General features: G+C 48.8%; 4 protein-coding genes across 4 annotated transcripts; 3 read left to right on the top strand and 1 right to left on the bottom strand.

Annotated features, from left to right (window-relative positions):
- Positions 1-231: 231 nt before the first annotated feature.
- On the top strand, positions 232-2,831 carry I303_102186 (uncharacterized protein; the record flags this gene model as incomplete). The annotated part of the gene is made up of 11 exons (XM_018405030.1): positions 232-308; positions 399-486; positions 572-678; positions 740-848; positions 905-983; positions 1,042-1,447; positions 1,519-1,909; positions 1,975-2,458; positions 2,518-2,577; positions 2,695-2,720; positions 2,784-2,831. The coding sequence occupies 11 exons, from the start codon at positions 232-234 to the stop codon at positions 2,829-2,831; spliced, it is 1,875 nt and encodes a 624-aa protein (XP_018265311.1).
- Positions 2,832-4,466: 1,635 nt separating this feature from the next.
- On the top strand, positions 4,467-10,493 carry I303_102185 (uncharacterized protein; the record flags this gene model as incomplete). Its single annotated transcript, XM_018405031.1, has 7 exons — positions 4,467-5,600; positions 5,662-6,696; positions 6,808-9,470; positions 9,558-9,705; positions 9,796-9,874; positions 9,949-10,148; positions 10,263-10,493. 7 exons carry the CDS (start codon positions 4,467-4,469, stop codon positions 10,491-10,493), a joined length of 5,490 nt encoding a protein of 1,829 aa, XP_018265312.1.
- A 2,802-nt stretch (positions 10,494-13,295) lies between these two features.
- On the top strand, positions 13,296-15,463 carry I303_102184 (uncharacterized protein; the record flags this gene model as incomplete). The annotated part of the gene is made up of 3 exons (XM_018405032.1): positions 13,296-13,712; positions 13,924-14,019; positions 14,090-15,463. The coding sequence occupies 3 exons, from the start codon at positions 13,296-13,298 to the stop codon at positions 15,461-15,463; spliced, it is 1,887 nt and encodes a 628-aa protein (XP_018265313.1).
- Positions 15,464-15,889: 426 nt separating this feature from the next.
- On the bottom strand, positions 15,890-16,885 carry I303_102183 (uncharacterized protein; the record flags this gene model as incomplete). Its single annotated transcript, XM_018405033.1, has 2 exons — positions 15,890-16,604; positions 16,677-16,885. The coding sequence occupies 2 exons, from the start codon at positions 16,883-16,885 to the stop codon at positions 15,890-15,892; spliced, it is 924 nt and encodes a 307-aa protein (XP_018265314.1).
- Positions 16,886-17,128: the final 243 nt, after the last annotated feature.

Here is a 17,128-nt window from a genome sequence, read left to right as displayed (position 1 = left end):
CACAGGAACTGCCACGTTCGGCGGCTATGTCCATCGCTGGCTGGTGATGATGACGTAGGGTAAAATAACAATAACCCTACGACCACCCCGTCAACACAGCCCGAGCAGCAACGACATACCTCGCACCTACTTGTCGAACATTACGATTACTATACCATATTTTCGCCATTCCGACACCAGTACAGAACACCCTTCTTCTGCACATAGAACCACTACCACCCGACTACCAAGATGCAAGCTCTCAAGTTGGGCAAGAAATACCCGGATCTGAAGCAGGATGAGATATTCGATCTTATCAATAAATTCAAGTGAGTCCCGCTGGCTCTCGGCCAGATGTCTAGATAGTCTTGACTTTTTGAGTAAGGATTTCAAGCTGACTGTTACTCTCCTATGTACAGTCAGATTGACGTAGACGATAAAGGCAGTGTGGATAAGGCTACCGTTATCTCGGCTCTGCAATCTAACGGAGAGGCAGATTATGATTCCGTAGGTTGACCTCTTCAACTCGCTACGCTTCCAATGTCTGTCTCTCCAGGCATCGAGCTGATGAATGATTGACCGCCTGTGATAGGCCCGAGAAACCTTGAAACACGTCAACATCGATGCCTCGGGAAGAGTAGAGCTGGAAGATTGGGTTCAATTACATTCTCTGTTGAGAGCTCCCAAGAATGCTCCTGCGTCAGCTCGCTCCCCATGTCCTGCTTCGTGAAGCTAGCTGACATCTCTCGGATGCCTGTAGCCTCGAGACAAGCAAGGGAAGGATATCGGTGAAAGGTACAGCAGGAACAAACGCTCAACATACGATCAATGAGGATGAGAGGCGGTCTTTCACGGACCACATCAACGGAGTAAATCAGATTGCCAGCTGACACCTGCGTAGAAAAGCTGACTCAGGCGATTTTAGGTACTTGCTGGAGACAAGGATATCGGACACCTTCTACCGATACCTACAGAGACCATGCAGCTTTTCGACGAAGTCAAAGGTGAGCTCTCCACACCCCACTTTACTCGTGGAGCGAATTCAGCTGACAAATTGGAAAGACGGTTTGATACTCTGTAAACTGATCAACGACTCCGTACCTGAGACTATCGACGAACGGGTGCTCAACAAACCATCCGGTGGAAAAGGCAAACCTAAGCCATTGAATGCTTTCCAAATTACCGAGAACAATAACATCGTAATCACCTCTGCCAAAGGTATCGGATGCTCAGTCGTCAATATCGGTGCAGCGGACATATCGGAGGGTAGAGAGCACTTGATCTTAGGTCTGATTTGGCAAGTGATCAGAAGGGGTTTATTGAGCAAGATCGATATAAGGATCCACCCGGAGTTGTATAGATTATTGGACGACGGTGAGACATTGGAGGAGTTTTTACGATTGCCTCCAGATCAAATTCTGTTGAGATGGTTCAACTACCATCTCAAGGCTGCTGGATGGCACAGAAAGTGAGTCAATCTCTTAACAATCTTTCTCTATGGCTGTGATTTTAGCTGATTCTTCTATTACGAATGAACAGGGTAGAGAACTTCTCTCGAGATGTGTCGGACGGAGAGAATTACACTGTACTGCTCAATCAGTTGAAACCAGAAGAATGCTCGAGGTCGCCCTTACAGACTCGGGATTTGCACCAACGAGCAGAAGAGGTATTACAGAATGCCGATAAGATTGGATGTAGACGATTCTTGACGGCCAACTCCCTCGTGGCGGGTAACCCTAAATTGAACTTGGCTTTCGTCGCGAATCTGTTCAACACTTGGCCCGGTCTTGCTCCTCTGGAAGAAACTGAAGCGCCTCCTCCTATAGAAGACTTCGATGCTGAAGGCGAAAGGGAAGCTAGGGTGTTCACTCTCTGGTTGAACTCTTTGGACGTTGATCCAGGAGTATACAATCTGTTCGAGGATCTCAAGGTGAATTTACACCCTTCAAATTCGTATTCATGGATAAGCTCAGATTTATCGATCTGTTTCGGTAGGACGGTTATGTGCTCTTACAAGGATTCGATAAAGTCATCCCCGGCTCAGTCATCTGGAGAAGAGTATCGAAACCTAAAGAAGGACAAGAATTATCGAGATTCAAGGCTGTCGAAAATACCAATTACTCTGTCGACTTGGCGAAATCGAACGGAATGCATATAGTCGGTATCCAAGGATCAGACATTGTTGACGGGACGAAGACTCTGGTATTGGGTCTAGTATGGCAATTAATGAGATTGTCCATTAATCAAACATTGGCTTCGATCTCGAAGAATGGCAAGGGAGTGACGGATCAAGATATTGTGAAATGGTCTAACGATAAAGTAAAATCGTCCGGTAAAAACTCGACGATGAGGTCGTTCAAAGATCCCTCGCTATCCAATGCTATCTTTTTCCTGGATCTCTTGAATGCGGTTAGACCTGGGATTGTGGATTACAGCTTGGTAACTGATGGGAAGGATGAAGAAGAGAAGAGGATGAACGGTGAGTTGAGCTGAAGATTTATCTAACAAATGGTGGAATGAGCTGATCCGGGAGTACAGCCAAACTCGCTATCTCTATCGCGAGAAAATTGGGGGCTTTGATTTTCCTTGTGCCAGAAGGTGGGTCTCATCCATTCAGATCGTGCTACACGGATCGTGCTACACAACCCGAACCCTTTGGGCGGTCTGCAGTATTCTACTGTCGCGTCAATGAGCTGACTGTTTGTGACCACGCAGATATTGTGGATGTACGACCGAGATTGGTGAGTGCATCAATGCAATACGACAATGGAGACACAGCGTGCTGATCGATTGTCGCTTTTCAGATCCTTACTTTCGTGGGAGCTCTTTGGTCTGCTTCGCTGAATCAATAGTCTTGACAGGAGAAAGCAGATCACAATTGCCAGTACGAGCGTGGGTGAGATATGAGATGTGAGAGACGCGGAATCAGTATAGTGTATGCAGAGAGTCGAAGAGTCGAAGAGACAAACGACGATGAATCAAGGTTGTTAGTCGGATTCCAAAGCGAGGAGTCAAAATTATGTATATATCTTCCCTACCTTCCCTTCTAAAACGTACCTGTCAGCCGGGATCTTGTTGAGCAAGTACATTGGAGAAAAGTTGAAACGAACGAAGCAAGATGTTTGACTGGACTATACAGTCAGTGAAATGACCGCGTGACCATTTTCCACCTTCAATCCCGCATGATGATATAATCCAAGTACGACGACCTTTACTTTGTGCCTTTTGATGATCTTGATCTGCAAACGAAGACAAACGAATGCTTCCCATACCTTACCGCCTTACCGCCTTACCGGTTCCTTGTTATGAGTGCGTGTGCACCCCTCACTATGGAGAGAGAGAGAGATCTACTTGTTTCTACCTAGACTGTATGTACTTCAGAACGGGGATCATGCTTGTTGGCTATAAGCGAGAGGCAAGATAAGGCAAGACAAGCGAACTTGGTTTACGACTATACCGTCCTTTATACTAAAGCATAAGGCACACCAGCTCTCATGCTTGACTCTCAAACATGCTGAGAAGGACTGGGAGTGATATAGCATGGGTTGGAAGAGAGTGCACACCATACCGGTTGTGATGATCAATCAGACACGAGATGACGTGTCGAGGTCTGAAAACTAAAAACAAATGTCAATGGGAGATCTCTGCATCCATTGATTGATGTGACTCGTTCAGAATATAAGATCTGAGCTTTGATCATTTCTTGCCTCCTCAACGTCATCTGAGGGGTGTCACCGTTTCACATCTTGACGACGGTCTCATCAATTTCCAAAACTCAACCCCTTGAACGCAGTCGCATATTACATCAGAATCACCACCGGCAAGTCCTGTCAGGTCGCCTGTTCTTCGGCGATCAAGTTACATCTCGAGACGAGAAGGTTGACAGCTGCGCTCGAGCAGGGAGACGATTTGACAGAATAATCAGGATCGTGTATGAGGACCCCCTAGAATCGTTTCATCTCCGGTCAAATCTGCTTCACTGCTTCACCTCTGAAGCTCGGATCTCGAAACGGGTTCATGCGATATCAGACCTCGCTTGGAGGGAGTTGATGGACAACGCTTTCTGTGCGTGTGGACATACACACAGAGTGAGTTATGAGTGTTGCGTTTGCATGCATGTAGGACTTCATTTGTTTGTTTTGGTGTTCGCGGTGGTGATGACCGAAATGATGACGGTTTAGTGTGCAGTTGACGTGAACTCTATTCCTGGATCATCAGTTGATTACTTTGTTCAATTCTCACATAGGCCTTCACTTCAACTACCTTTGTACTGCACATCATAGTCACAAGAAACATCCTCGGAGCATACACGACTGGACGGCTCTTACCCCATTGGTCCCTCATGCATCACGAGAAGCATCGCATCAGTCTCATGATACCATAACATCAATCCAACTCAACTGCTTCGCAGCGACCACCTGATCCCACCAGTTGAACCCCTCTTCATGCGTCTGCGCAAACGTTCATAGGTGCAACAATTGGCTACGATGACCAATCATCCTCAACTGCATATCACGACGCAGGCTGGACCATCAACGCCTGCACCAGCACCGCCGATACGTCGACCATTAGGAGCTAGAAAGCGAGGGGTAGTACCTGGATTATACGTTGCCAATCCTGATAATTCGGATGAAGATGAGCCGTCACCACCTAGATCGAGCCACCCATCTCAACGCTCACCCTCCATTGTGACCACTCATACAAATACGAATATTTCCAATTCAGGAGTATCGCCTATCACTTTGACGTCAAATTCGAGTAGGAACGCTTCAGCAGGTCCGAGCGTTTCGACGTCTTCTTCAACTTCCGTAGCGATACCCCCCACTCATGCTCAAGCGCCCAGCTCTCCTAGCTTGTCGATAAGGTCTCAAGGTCATCCATTCTCCCACAGTCATGGTCATTTACCGCTACCGAGCATCCCTGCCCCGCAGTCTTCCCCTCTTCCCTCGATACCGAGTGTCTCCAACCAGACCAACTCGAATCCAAGTCCGAAGTCACAACCGCCTAGACCTCAACCGCCCTCTCACAACTCTAGCTCGACTGCTCTACCTTTTCCACACCCTACACCTTCACCTGCTCCTGGCTCGTCAACGTACGGTCATCGACCTGAGATCTCGCCTGTTCCTCCTCAGCCCCCACCACAACCCGAGAGACATTTGCGCAGAGCATTCACCACTCCAGTTGCGGCACCAGCAGACGCTGTCAGACCAAGTCATGAGCCTCGAACGGCATCAGGATCAACGATACCTCAACATCAACATAATCAACAGCATTCCCCTTCCCGAGCACTACCTCCTCTACCATCACCGCCAATAGCTACCCATTCTCCGCAAGATCGATCCCCGTCGTCAACATCCTTCCATCATCCCCTTCCACCCAATGTCCACCAGCATTTCACACCGAATCGCGTCGCCAGTCCTGAAGATGCGCTGAGTCCTGCGACACCAAGCGAGGCCGGTGGGAGTATTATGAGTGTGGGGATGACAAACCGGGACAGGTCAGGTTCGACTCATGGTCACCAGGTCAGATTACAGGTCACGACGGACAACGAGGCGTTTCATCTGGTGGACATCACGGGCATTCATACTGCCGAGGGTATTCGAGAGAAGGTCTTCTCTAAGGTGAGTTTGCTCGCTTAGATAGGGTTCGCGCACATGCAGACAGTGCTAATCCTATATCAAGCTGCGCATACGAGATGAAGAGCATCCAACGCTGTCCATGTACCGTACAGAGATTGGAGAACCAGCAGACGACATCCCGATCCTTCCTGCTGCTTTACTGCATCTCTGTACGTCACAAGGCGACTCTCGAGCGACACTCAAATTTCTTGTAAAGCAAACAAACGTTCCCACGTCATCCGCAGCATCTGTCATTCCACCTGTAGCTTCTCAGCCGGATTACACACCGTATCGCTCGGCAGCCGACAATCGTCGGGCGGGCATTTCTCCTATCACGACTGATCTACCTCACCATCTCCTCAACCGACCTTCGTCGCGTCATTCGAAAGAGGGCAGTCTGAGCAGTGCTAGTGGAGAATTGGTAGATCGGAGCGCGATGAGCACGAGTGATTGGAGCGATTTAGGCCCTGAAGCGGAGGAATGGAGCGGCAAGCAAGGAAAGAGGAATGCTGGTACTGGTCGATCTAACGGCAGTTCAAGATCTCCTATTACAGATCCGACTACCTCTTCACCCGCCTTGCGCACGCCTTCGTCAAAAGTCGCTGGACCACCTCTCCCAGCTCGTGACACATCTTCACTTTCATCCCCCTCGAGCAGACACTTCGACCTGAATCATCCCGTCTCTCCTTCTTTAGCTGAACCATTCTCCAAACCGGAAATCAGGCATCATGCACCCACACCAGTCTCAGGATCCCGCGCATCGAGCTCACAAGGCCATCAAGACCCATTCATCGGCAGTAGCCGCGGTGGACCCGGACCAAGCGGTAGTCGATGGGAGAATACTGGTCTCGGACTGAGGATTGACGACGATGTCGATCCGGAAACTCGGGCATTGCTCAAGATGTATGAAGCTGAAGAGATTGAGGCTCGACGGATTGAAGCTCAGAGAAAGGCTCAGATGGCACAGACTGCGGATGATGAGGAGATGGCTAGAAAGCAGCAACAGGAAGAGAAGGATATATGGGAGATGATGGTGCGGTTGGAAGAGGAGGACAGGCTGAGGCAGGAGAACCAGATTGCAGAAGATGAGGCTAGAGCTGTGAGTCACCTGTACCGAGTGCCCCTTGTGCCCATCGTGCACGTATATACCCTCGCGCGACTCACTGAGATCGGTCGACACGGCCCATGCTGACGACCCGTTATTTCACAGCGCCAAGTGGACGCTGAACAAAGGGCTGAAGAGGAACGCCGGCAGTACGAAGCAGCTGTACGGGCGGCCACGCACGCCGAAGCGCAAGAAGAGAGGGATAGCCGGTTCCACACCTTTGATCAGGATCGTAGAGCTCGTCAAGACTACTTCAGAAAGCAAGCTCAGACAGGCAGACCTCTGGACGAAAGTGCGACTTACCACGTTCCGATACCTGATGAGCGGCCAGGATCGACCATGGAACATCGCCCCGTTTTCCGCCAAACTTCTCAGCCCGTGCCTAATCGGCAAGGTAGCTCTACCATGTATCAATCTCCGCCTGCTCAATATTCGCCTGAAATGACCTACCCTCAAACCGGTGCTCCTCGCAGACCCAGTGGTTTCGCTGCCAACCCATATCAAGAGGCGTCCCATGCACAGGAGAGATTGCACGATCCGAGACTCCAGCAAGTCATTGGAAGATCCACGCCAGGTCCTCACCAGGTGCAGGGCGGTTCCCTGTCAGCAAGGGGTGAAAGACAGAGATTGCCTTTACCTTACCGCAAGGATTCCAGCAGCGATCACCTTACCGCTCCTCCTACGGTACAGAACGTTCGGTCAATGGATAATCTTCGCCCCTTCAGTCAGCAAGGTGGCGCTTTCCGTCCGCCATACGCTAATCTCCCTCCTCGAGCGGCCATGACGCCTCAGCCTGGCTATCCAGAGCGCCGAAATGTTCAACCTGCTGCCGCCGGATATAGAAGTCCATCGATCGATCGCATGCAGGACGGGCGTTACCCAGAACCTGCACGCGCGGGTAGCTCGAGGATACAGCCTCTTGAAATCCCGATCGACGGGGCTGGTATGATACCGTTTCCTTCGCCCCACCCGAGCAGTGCGACATCAACACACTGGCAGAACCGGCCTGGGTACAATAATACATTGCCAAGAGGTACCAGAGGACCCAGCTGGGATGACTCGGAACCTCCGCTTAGTGCTTCAAGGCCTAACACGGTGCATTATGATCGATCTCCTCCGCCCCCGACTTCACCTCAGACAGCGACGGGTAACCGCAGACCATCAACATACTACGACGAGTTCAGCCCGCCCAACACCGCTCGTCACGCTGGAACGTATCATGGGTTCAGCGATATGCCTTCGCCTAATATTTGGACCAGACCGAGGAGCGGATCTGCGTCGATTCCTCACCGACCGAGCTCGCCTATACTTGATGGTCCTCGTCGTGTGAGCGAAAGCACAGCTTATAGCGACGATGCTCGCGATTCTCAACTCCCGTATAATCATCCTGATCACTCTCCTGAGCAACCCACGTGGCTGTCGTCGAATCGGTACACTCGCAGTGATACCGACACACTCTCTGTGGCCGGTACGGTCAGCTCTGAAGCCACTGTCCAACCTCAGAAGAGTGAGGATACCGATTCTAACGATACTGCGCGGGCAGGAGTATGGGAGGGTCATATTAGGGACATGATCCAGGCTGCTTCTCAACGATCTGGTGATACTGAAAGCACTGCCCGTCCACCTTCTGACGAAGACGAAGCGACACTATGGATCACAGCGCCGAAACCCACTTCCACCCCACCCAGAAGGACTCTCAGCCGCTCTAGCGCTGTCAGACCCTCACCGTCTAAACCCAATCTCATCGTCAATACTGCCGCTCTTACTGGTACAGACGCTCTGGGTCTAGGTATCCACTCAGCAACCACGCCTTCCGACAGTGCGACTGAATCAGAAGGTACAGGAGAAGGATCAGTCACTGGATCTCTGTCGGGAGTCAAGAGAGGCAAATCGTTCGCCAGACCGAAAGATCCAAATCAATGGAATTTCAGGCCCGAACCGGAACAGCTGTACGAGAACCTTGATCGAGTTTTCCCCAAGATCGATTTGGATCAACCGATTGTACAAGGACCAGGGTCCACCCCAACAACTCCAGCTGCAGAATCCCCTTCGAAGCTCGAGGCGGTTCAACAAATCCCTCCCATTTCCACTACCTCTAAATTGTCCAGCTCCGTTACTTCGACTCCAGCTGTTACCGCTGCCGAACCTGCTAAGCCCTCTGGAATCGGAAATATAGTCAGAAGTAAATTCAACAAGCTTGAGAATCGACGGTCGATCAGAGTGGTTGCGGATCACAAGCGAAGAACACTCCAACGACAATCCCGGGATCTAGCAAGTCTTTTCAGCGGTAAAAAGACCCTCCCCGACATCCTCAGTGGCGACAACGAAGATGGCGAAAAGGTCTTGGCTGCTGCTGCAGCCGCTGCCGCAAACAAGGTGGAGAGAAGGTCTTCGAAGATGTGGGATCACAAATTGGTAGAAGTGACACCATCAAAGATTGCGGCGGGCCAGATGGCTACTCCTATACCTGAATCTCCGGCGGAAGCAGAGACCGACTCGACCAAACCGTCTACTGTGAACTGGGTTAAAGGTGAACTGATAGGCAAAGGGTCTTACGGAAGAGTGTACATAGCTCTTAATGTTACTACAGGAGACATGATGGCTGTGAAACAGGTCGAATTGCCCGTCAGTGAGACCGATAGGAACGATAAGAGGCAATTGGGCATGGTCAAAGCTCTACGCGATGAGATTGGGTTACTGAGAGATTTGGAGCATAAGAATATCGTGGCGTATCTAGGGTATGAGACTAGCGAGGAATACTTGTCCATGTGAGTCCACTCTTCCTCCGCAGCTTTACGAGGCAGCAGAAGGCACACGACTTATGGCTGATACACGTTGTTCCACATTTTCGGTAGTTTCCTTGAATACGTACCTGGTGGAACTATCGCTTCGATCTATCGGACGCCAAACCAAGCTCGCTTTGAACCGCAATTGGTCCGATTCTTCACTGAACAGATCCTCGAGGGTCTTGCGTATTTGCATTCCAAGAATATCTGGCATCGAGTGAGCTACTCTTCTGCCTACCTTGTCTGATGTGTCAAGTTATTTAGGAGGGAGGATGACGCTAATATGATATGATACGGCGCTTGATAGGACCTGAAAGGTGACAACATATTAGTGGACGCTCAGGGGATATGCAAAATCAGTGATTTCGGTATCTCCAAGCAGACCTGTGAGTAGTCTTCGGGCTTTGCGAGGACGAGGAAATTGTGACCGTGACTAATATGACAACCTTGACTCACGCAGCCGATGCATATGACTCCTTCGGTCAAGCTACAAATATGAAAGGCTCCGTCTTTTGGATGGCGCCCGAAGTGATCCATTCGTTCTCTGAACGAACTTACTCTGGCAAAGTCGATATATGGAGTCTCGGATGTGTGGTCATGGAGATGTGGTCCGGTAAACGGCCTTGGGGCGATATGGAACAAGTCGCAGCTATGTTTGAGGTGGGTTCGGGCGACGATATGTTTTCCCCCTATTTTCCTTTCTTCTTTTCAGCGATACGAGAACAGTAAGAAAAGAGGACAAAGCTGATATTTCTGTGTTTTATTTCTGCTTAGCTATTCAACAAACGAGCTAGACCACCTCTACCGGCCGACATACACCTCTCGGAAACTCAATTGGACTTCATGAATACCAAATGCCTAGCTACGGACCCTAGGGATCGACCGATGGCTAAAGACTTGCTTCAACATTCATTTATACGCGATAAAGACCCGACTTGGACTTTCAAGGATAGTAAAATTGGGAAAGCCGTTGCGAAACGCGGTGCTAAACGCGTACAAGCGTAGGGAGATTATCCTTCCCGTTCTGTCCCTCTGTTTCCTTTGACGTGAAACGAATAAAACCAATGATCAATCTTCAGTCCTCTGCCATCCAGTCAGAAAGTGAAGGTACTGTATCTTGAACATGGACTTGGAATTGGAATTAGAATAGAAAGGATGGATGGATTACAAAGCGGATAAAATTGCATTCAGTGTCATTGTAATGGTAACAACTTCAATTCTCACCTCACATTGTACAGTATTTTGTCATTGTTATGGGTCATGTTCATGGGAGTGAAAAGACATTCAGCCCATCTCGCAATCTTCCATCCTCCCTTCTCCCCTCAACCTCAGACGAACATGCCAAGGAACATATGTAATCGAGTACTGTCATTATAGTTTTATGATCATGTTTATGTATTTACGACGGTTTCTGTATATAGGATAATGTTTTCAGTATACTTCGGTGTTCATGCACTTTACCACCATGTGTATTATACGCTCCTTGTCGGGCCGTCGTCAGCTTAGGCGTTGGCTTTTTCGATATCGTTCCGATACGAATTCTCCGCAATAGCTCTCTGGGCTCTTCACTACGCGTTTCGAAAATGCTCGTCATGCTCGTCATATTGTCGCGCATGGACGAGAGTTGACCACGCATTCCAGCAAATCACTCGCATCGCTCCGCTTGGCGCAGACTGAACACGCTCACAAGGTGTGGCTTAAGGGTTTGTATTCACGCCTCCAACATCACTTCCCTTACTTTCGGATTCTCGGCGGTGCAGACCTGAGACATATACACATTTCCCTATACACATTTCCCGGAAGACATACGATATACGGATCGCTCTAACAGTGCAGCACCGCTTTCGCGTTTCGACTAAGTTCTGAACGCTACACCGTGACGCTCCACGAACCTTGTGCTGCTTCGGTGCTTTGAAGCAGCTTTGACAGAGTTAAACGAGACTTGAAATCAAGATATAAGCATCCTATCCTACCCTAGCGCCACGACACGACACCCCATTCTCCCTATCTACAGGCCGTAGGTTTTGGGGTCGGGTCGGGTCGATCTCTCAATTAGACGGGAAGGATTGAGTGCGTCTTACCTACATACTTGTCTGTATATCAATTTTTCAGGGTATTCTGGTATTACCGTATATTCGCCATACAAGCTAAACGTAGAAATGAAATTTCTATTTCGGGGTCGAAGGGAGGTATACGTTGCCACAAGGAATGTCATGTTTCATACTCCTTCCCCTTGGCCAAGGGACCTATGGTACGGTATTACCATATAAATATACGCTCACAACGCCAACGCAAGCTGGGCGGACGTAGACATGCGGGTGATGAGCTCCCCTGTCCCTGATGTTGTGCCTAGAGTGAAAGGAGATGACGGTTCCTTAGTTCCGGGAAGACTGTAATTTTTAGGGGTCTTATCTATATCTCTCTTACGTTAGACGGGTAATTTACATGATCTCGCCTTCGGAAGCTATCGCATGCCATAAATTTTCGCTCATTCCTTATCCTGATACCTGATAGATTGAATGCTTAATTGTTTTTAGGGGGTTCAGAATGGAAATGACAAGGTATTTGATTGATATGGTAGCACAGAGAAAGAACTCGAACTTGTGGGGCACAAGTGCTAAAAGAATGAGCACCATAAAATTATACAGGCGGTCAAGAAAAAATGAGCACGAGAAGAGAAGAGAAGTAGAAAGAGACAACGGGTCCCTTTTGAGATACGACCTGGTCAGGATTCGCTGTGCCGGTCAGAGATCATGACTTTGCCCTATTTGCTCCACTCTTACGGATGCATGGCCAGACCACATACCAATCAATTCATGTAATATCTGTCATTTGCGAAGTGCGTCGCGTGAAGCTGCTCGTCTGCCCTCCAAATGCTCGTCGTATATCCTGCGTCCTAGCAATTACCGAATTATGGTAAATAGAACTGCATGATCGAGATTATCTATCCATCCATCTGGCATCCATCCATCCATTCATTCAATATTAATATACCGATTCCATCTATCTCCTCTCACTCACTTACCTTCCTTGCAATCTCGACTGCCGTTGAGCGATCGCATCGACACGACGAAAGGGATAACGTAGACCATCACCTCATTTACATTTGATTTGGATAATCACCGGAAGCCGAAACCGAAATACTGCCTCCTTCCCCTTTAGAATACCAGTCTTCTACAGAAAAACCTTTTTGGGCCTGGTCGTCTGAGATTATCGGATCTACAACATACGACTTCCATCAATACATTTGCATACTCCCATTCATTCGCCTGGAATTTCTTGTCTGCATATGTGCTGTAATGTTTTCGAGATCAAAATAGAACATCTCAACAATAAAACCAACCTGTATATATAGAAAAGCCCAAACGACACGCTCATTGAAGTATTTTGGCCGCACACTCCTTGCTTGACGACAACTCGCATACTACTCTCACGCATCAAACGCCTTTCAATCAACATCAACGCATTGATCGTCGCTCTCCCCTGCCTTTGAATCTTGTCATATCATCATCCCTTGCCGACTGTCCTGAGACTGCCTTACCAAGATTCTTGTTGCCCACTCCCACTTGCCCTGCTTTCTTCTCATCCGCAGTCAGCTTAGCCTGTAAAAGCTATCCGACGCCCTGATAATCCTTGTCTTTTCGGGAATCAAATTAACGCTAGGACCGACTATATCACTTTTAGAAGGGCACTACGGTTTCAGCAACGACTTTGGTGCGCAAAAGGCACATGCATGCACTGTGCCAACACCCTGTGAAGTAAGCAACACACGCGGACGGAAGAAAATCCAAAATAAACCATACGAAAATGGCATCAACAGCTATGATCACCCCATCAATGGATCCATCACCGCCAGGGGCATACATCTTCTCAACTTATCTCAACGACGATGAACGTGATCTGTCAATGACAACACTTGAACTTGATTCCGAACAGCCTTTATCGTTCTCTCCTTCCGATAGTCAAACTCAAGCAAATCCTATAATCAGCAACACTCCTTTTCAACAAACATCCTTTTCAATCCCTACACAGCTTCCCATACAATCCGTCACAAGCTATACAGTATCGCAATCTACATATAGAGTATCTAGATTACCACCTGCCCCGACAATCTATCAAGCTGGTCCATCAAAATCACCCCAAAGATATCTGTTCTTCGCAGTCAGGCAAGGTCATAAAGCTGGAGTCTACACTGTTTGGCACGAAGCCGAAAGGCAGATCATCGTGAGTTTCGTATTTCCCCTTTTTCACTTCATGATCGGTCTGCAGATCATTGTGCATTCGTTCGAGATAAGATCTGCGTGTTTGCCCAAGACAAGATCAACCCTTTTTCGCTTCACGTCATCAAATGACCATCCCATGTCACCTGCTCGGATATTATGTCGATCAATAACGTTACCATGCTGACATGTGCATATCTAATCACTTTATGCAGGACTATCCGCGTCCTGTCTTCAAGACTTTCTCCACTAGATTGGCCGCTCAAGCATTCGTTGCTGGTTGGGATGGTGCAGGTCGACATTCATTACCGGTGAGTGTGCACTGGCTCTTGTACTCAACAGAGCGGGCCATTTAAGCTGACAACGAACCTCCTTCCTCAGTCATCAACGCCAAGACCACTTCGAGAACACCTCGCCATGTCTTTTCCAGGCTCCGTGAACATCTCGACCTCACCGGCAAAACGACAACCCTATCATTCTCGACTTCTCGCTCCGCCCACATCAGGATCAAATGATTTCTCTCCCTCTCCCATCGACACCTCACGCCCACCCTTGAACCCGCGTCACTCGTATCATCGACACAGTATGGTCAAGGTATCCAGTCCGTTGCGCTGTCAAGTTGATGAGGAAGAAGAACTGGCAGAAGCATCCGGGTCACGCCTGCCGCCGTTGCGCAAAGCAGCAAGCTTTATGGGTGTAGGCGGATTGCTGAGTCCACCCCAGAGTCCAGAGAGAGCTCAAGGGAAACCCTTATCGCCCATGGACCGAGAGCGACCTCACAAATCAAGAGGTGGCGAGGGAGCACCACTGTCATCTAGGAATCATCGCGACTTCGCGCCGCCGCCTCAGAATGGACTGGGCCTGGTAGCCAGACCACTGTCACCACCACATAGTCCTGTGGATAACAAGCGTGCGGCCAGCCACTGCGGATCGCCCTCAAGACCTAGCCCATCACGTACACCGAGCGGTCTTTGGGCAGATGCAGTGTCTAAACCTAGTCAATCAAGTCCTCTTCCTCCCGATGGATCAGGTCAACCTGAATTCAGCGATCCTACTGCACCCAAATTCTCGAGATCCGGCTTGAGGAAGAGCGGTGTGGTAATGCCTGTCGCTGCCAAACGAGCATCGTCGTCCCAGTCTCTTCGATCGAAGCCAAGCTTAAGCAACTTGAGGAGTAATAGCGCGAACTCCTCGTCTTCAAGTATCAACTCTTGGTCAGACGACAGGAGGAGATCATCGACCTCGTCATTCGGTTCATTCAGCTCTCAGGACAGGCTATCGAAATTGGCCGAGACGTCGAAGAAGGAATTACAGCTGAACGAAGAAGGTTTGCTCGCTCTCACGTCACTCTCGCCTCCCAGAGCAGCATTCATGTCCAATACGATGCGAAGATCTTCCTCGAACTCGTCCTTGGTATCGAACGACTCGACCTGCTCGATGAGCTCCATGACCTCTGCCACTTCATCAACCCAGACTTCTTCCCTCGAATCATGCGAGCCTATTTTAGAGGAGAACGATGACGACAACATTGAGATCCTGTTGAATGACGAGGACAGGGATAACGTCATCAGCTGTACCAAATCGGATGGCGATGCAGATGGCTCTGTTGGCGATAAGGAGTCATTGAAGAGTAATGGGACGATGAAGAAGTCCAAGAAAGGCGGAAGTGGAGGGGGAATGTTCAAGCGATTGGCTAAAGCGCTGAAGATAGACAAGAAACCGGAAAGAGAAAGTGCCAGAAGAGGCAGCTTGTAACATGTCAAGCTCTATCAACGAAGCACGTGAACAGGATCACGGGGGAAAGACCTCATTTGGACATTTGTTTTTTTTTTCGATTTATGGCTGGACACTTGTTTGTTTCTTACATCTTTGTTTCTGTTGATTAAACATTGTTTTCGAGATTTGTTGATTTATATTGTATTTGATTTGATTTAGACCTAGATGGACTCTGGCCTTCGTTTCAACTAAGATAACTTCGCGCGCATTCGTCGCTGTTACCGATCAATACGTATATGTGCTACTTGTGCAACATGTCATGTATCCCCAAATACAATCCTGGCTCATCTACTGTGCCCCTCAGTGACCAGAATGCGCGTTACATTGCAGTCATTCATGTCGTCATGTCATACTTTACCAACTATCACTAATGATACACGAGGGTTATATAAATGTGTTTCAGTCTCAATGTAAGGTAGTCCACTGAAGACTCCTGCCTAATTCATTCATCCTATACTTAGTTTTCGGCGAGACGAATTCCTCGGGACAAGGCATACCTTCCCATTCGATCTGACTGATCCTTCTCCTCTTGACTTTGGTATCGTTATGAGCATTTTCTTCGTCTCTCGCAAGAGCGGCAGATGACCTATGCTGATCTTGGTTCTGGATTTGTGACTGCGACTTGACGGGAGATCTCCATATTCTGAAACTATCCTCCCTCTCATGTCGATGGAGTGGTAATCCCTCGATCTGGACTAATCCCTTCAAGCCGATGGGCGCGATAAGGAGGTTCTCGATATCCATTTTGGAATTGGGCTTAGATGGACAAGGGGAGACATCCAGGCTGTCATCGTGTTTGATGTATGATGAATAAGGTGTGGAATGTGTCGATGCCGATGCCGATGCACAGGACTCATCCTCGCTTTCACTACCACTTTCACTGTCAACATCATCCTCGCTATGAGCATCTCTGTCCGAGTGAGTGGAGGAGGGAGTGGATATATCGGAAGGGATCCTTCTGGCGGGCTGAGGAGTCTTGGGTAATGGTTTATACAAATTACCCTTGTTGGCGAACACAGGTTTCTTGGTAGATGAGCGGATCTGATGAGGAGGTAAGATGGAGATCGTGGCCAATTTGTGGACTTCTCCAGGAGTCATTAATAACGTGTTGCGTCGTCGCCTGCGAAAGCCAATTCAGCATTGCATCAGCTCGCGGCGTGTTTCTCGTGGGGAAACAACATGACAGGCTTACATCTTGATCTCCTGTATTTTGACGACCTCTTTCTCACCTTCGGTACTCGCCAGCATATTCAGGCCCTTTAAATCAAAGCTCAACGAAGGCTCTGAAAAGGAAGCTCGGAGGGAGACTGGTGTAGGAATAGGGAGGAATACATCATCGGAGATTGGGACGGGGAAAGGTGGTTGAGGGGGACAAGTAAGGTGGGACCAGGTCGACGACATATCGTCCGTTCTGGGATCGTTGAAGCTAGCGCTGAGCAGCAACAGGTGTAATCGTCAGAAACGAGGAGATGTAAGGGGGACAAGAAGATACCTAGAGTTGGCAAGGGATGTTGGTAGAAAGTGAGACGATGGTGACAATGAAAACAAACAAGTAGATGAATCAGGAGATGTATTGCATATGTATCACAGTCTGTACTCAAAATGAACATGCATGCTCGTGGACGACCAGCCATCAATCAATAA

Source organism: Kwoniella dejecticola, chromosome 2 (assembly GCF_000512565.2).
Source record: "Kwoniella dejecticola CBS 10117 chromosome 2, complete sequence".
Taxonomy (NCBI): domain Eukaryota; kingdom Fungi; phylum Basidiomycota; class Tremellomycetes; order Tremellales; family Cryptococcaceae; genus Kwoniella; species Kwoniella dejecticola.
This window is presented reverse-complemented; position numbering and strand designations above follow the sequence as displayed.